This window comes from Carassius carassius, chromosome 36 (assembly GCF_963082965.1).
Source record: "Carassius carassius chromosome 36, fCarCar2.1, whole genome shotgun sequence".
In the NCBI taxonomy this organism is placed as follows: domain Eukaryota; kingdom Metazoa; phylum Chordata; class Actinopteri; order Cypriniformes; family Cyprinidae; genus Carassius; species Carassius carassius.
Genome location: NC_081790.1, coordinates 329,430 through 332,500, shown reverse-complemented (window position 1 = coordinate 332,500; position 3,071 = coordinate 329,430). Strand labels below are relative to the sequence as shown.

The 3,071-nt window shown below is 40.1% G+C and overlaps 1 protein-coding gene across 2 annotated transcripts in view; it reads right to left on the bottom strand.

Annotated features, from left to right (window-relative positions):
* LOC132116849 (tripartite motif-containing protein 16-like) overlaps positions 1-1,131 on the bottom strand; it is a 3,240-nt gene extending 2,109 nt beyond the window's left edge. Inside the window, exons 1-2 of one of the 2 annotated variants that reach the window (XM_059525715.1) lie at positions 389-1,131; positions 51-146 (exon numbers count right to left, since the gene is read on the bottom strand). In XM_059525715.1, coding sequence (XP_059381698.1) covers positions 51-146; positions 389-967 — 675 coding nt within the window. In that variant the 5' untranslated portion in view covers positions 968-1,131. The remainder of the gene's footprint in view (positions 1-50; positions 147-388) is intronic. The other variant, XM_059525714.1, reaches the window with a different exon arrangement.
* Positions 1,132-3,071: the final 1,940 nt, after the last annotated feature.

The window sequence follows — 3,071 nt, the reverse complement described above, 5'->3', positions numbered from 1 at the left end:
GTGAGTCTGAACTGAGACGGAGACAAACTTCTCTTCTTCTCCAGACTCACCTTATGAGACTCCACAGTCTCTCTCAGCTGCTGGAGATCTTTCTCTCTCTGCTGGATTCTCTGCTGGAGCGTCTTCTGTGTCTCCTTCAGCTGCTTCTGCAGGACAAACAGATGATAGTCAATCTCACAGAAAACTACTGCCTCTAAATCATCATGAGAACAGATGAATCCAGTAAAAGAGGAGCTGATAACTAATGACTGTAGGTTCAAACTCCAGAAGTGATGACTGATCATTTACCAGCATCAGACAGGAATTAAGACCTGTTTCAAACTACAAGTGTAAGTATAAAAATGAAATAAATGTCAGCAATATTTCATCAGTGTGTAGTGTTAAATACCTGTTTCTCTGTCCTCTGATCTGCAGCTGATACAATGTCATGGTTTTTATGTTCAATAACCGTACACAGCACACATATACATTTCTGATCAGTGCGACAGAAAACCTCGAGGATCTTCTCATGTTTCTGGCAGATCATCTCCTGCAGTCGTCCAGTGGCTTCAGTCAGATTGTGTCTCTTTCCTCTAAATAAGCTCTCATGTTGTTCGAGGTGACTCTGACAGTAAGAGTTCACACACACCAGACAGGACTTGACGGCTCTGTATTTTCTTCCAGTACAGACGTCACACTGCACATCTCCAGTTCCAGCGTAACAGTCATCAGAGAGTCTGGTCTTCTTCAGTTTCTCCACCACTTCAGCCAGCATGGTGTTTCTAGATAAAGCAGGTCTTGGACTGAAGGTCTGTCTGCACTGAGGACAGCTGTAGACTCTCTTCTGATCCTCCTGATCCCAGTGATCTGAAATACAGATCTTACAGTAACTGTGTCCACAGGGAATAGCCACTGGATCCTTCAGGAGATCCAGACACACTGCACACATGAACTCCTTCTGATCCACTGAAATTCTGGCTTCTGCCATTTTACGGCTTAAATACAGAGACACAAACACACAACAGCTTGACTACACTTCAGTTTCTCTTTCTCTGAACTCATGTGATTCTGTTTCCTGCTTCTGTGTCTGAGTGACGTGTGTAAAACAGATGTGTCTGTGAGTCTGTAAAACAGCTTCTTCATTTCTGCTCCTGCTGAGTTTAGTTTAGACACATCTTGCTGTTATTAAAGTAAACACAAAGACCTTGACTAGTTGAATCAGGTGCTTTTAATTAGAGATCAAACTAAACTCTGTAGGAAAATGGCTCTCCTGGACGAGGAATGGGGAACCCTGATGATGAAATGTCTACTAGATGTTAGTCTCAGACAAACACTCAAGAGGATTCAAGAGAAGCAGGACAACAGCTTTAACCTCTTTGGCAGTGAAAGACTCATCCCTGGAGTCTGCCTCCTTTTTTGTAGCTGGACAAGTGTGATATTAATATTGATTTTATACAACAGTTCAGTTAACAAGAAGGTCATATTAAGAGACTTATGTTTTAGACACCATATTACCTATTTTTTTGTCTATTTTGCCAACAACACTGGTTCCAAACAAAGCCACAGCACTGTTTTGCATCTCTCTGAGCAACATGACAGTGTTTTGTTCCTGAAAGAATGAACTGTTTAATGGTTCAGTTGGTCAGCCGAACATTACAACATTATAATAATACTAAAAACATAATAAGAGTCCAACGCTTCCATCGGTTCACTTTTTGTTATTTTTCCTTTTTTATTTTTGAGTTTATTCTGGGTGGAGACATGTTCTCTGTCGGGGGTAAGCATTTCAGAACTGTGACCACAGTTACTGAGTTTCTGCTTTTAAAGTCTCCTCGTGCCCGGTACACCTCAGAAGATAGATAGGATTTAGTAGTGTTAGGCATGAATCCGGGTGTATCTCATGTGTTTTTATGTTTGGGCTCAGCAACCATGCTCACTTTGTTTTAATAGGAATAAAAGAGGGATGCGTAAGTTAGGTGAGTTAAGCATTTTAAGGCACTTTTGTGTTTATTTGGTCCATGATCCTAACTTTTAGAGTGTTAGCAGTGTTTTGTGAGAAGTTTCTTTGTGGACTTTAGTGTAGACTACTGCCCAGTATCGCCTTTAGATATTTGTGATTGCTTGGGTTAAGTAATCTTCTGTGTTTGGGTTGGTTCTACTGTTGTTGAAAGCTTTAAAAGCTTTGTTTGAGAGTATTTTTGCTGCTATTTGTTACTTTTGTAGCTGTGTGCTATTGGACCTGTTGTGTTGGTTGAACTTCTGTGTAGGAAGTAGTTACTACTTAAGGTTAAATAGTGTTGAGTTAGTAATGGCTTCTTTAGAAAACTTCCTAAAGGAACCTTCAGAAGAGTTACTTGAGGTTTTTACAAAGGATCAACTTTTGCAGTTGTCTTCTCATTATGATATTCCCATCACGAGTAGTGAGAAGCGACTGAAGGATAGTGTGAAGAAAGTCATTAGAAGTGTTTTGATTGACAATGGGGTCTTAAAAGTTAAGCAGGTTTCCCCACAATCCATGACTGCTCCTTTGTCTGAAGCTGCAATTGAGCTTAAGTTCAGAGAGCTAGCTTTCCAGGAGAAACAGCTAGAGGGTAATATAAAAATAAGAGAGAAAGAGATGCTACTTGCACATGAACTGTCTCTTAAAGAGTTGAAATTAAAAGCTGCTGCTTTAACTCCAAGAAGTGATACCGCTCCATTTGATGTTGGTAGACACATTAAGTTAGTACCTCCTTTTTCTGAGAAAGATGTTGAGAGATATTTTTCTCATTTTGAATGGGTGGCAACCACGTCAAAGTGGCCTAGAACTATGTGGACTTTGCTTTTACAAAGTATTTTGGTGGGTAGAGCTCAGGAAGCTTATTCCGCTCTAAGCTTTGAGAAGAGTGCTAATTATGATGAGGTTAAAACGGCTATTTTGAAGGCATATGAGCTGGTACCTGAAGCTTACCACCAGTGTTTTCGAAGTTGTACAAAGTTTGCTCATGACACTTATGTTGAGTTTGCAAAACAGAAAGAGCATCTGTTTGATCGTTGGTGTACATCTCAGAAGGTGGAAACTAAGGAACATATTTGACAACTCATTTTGCTTG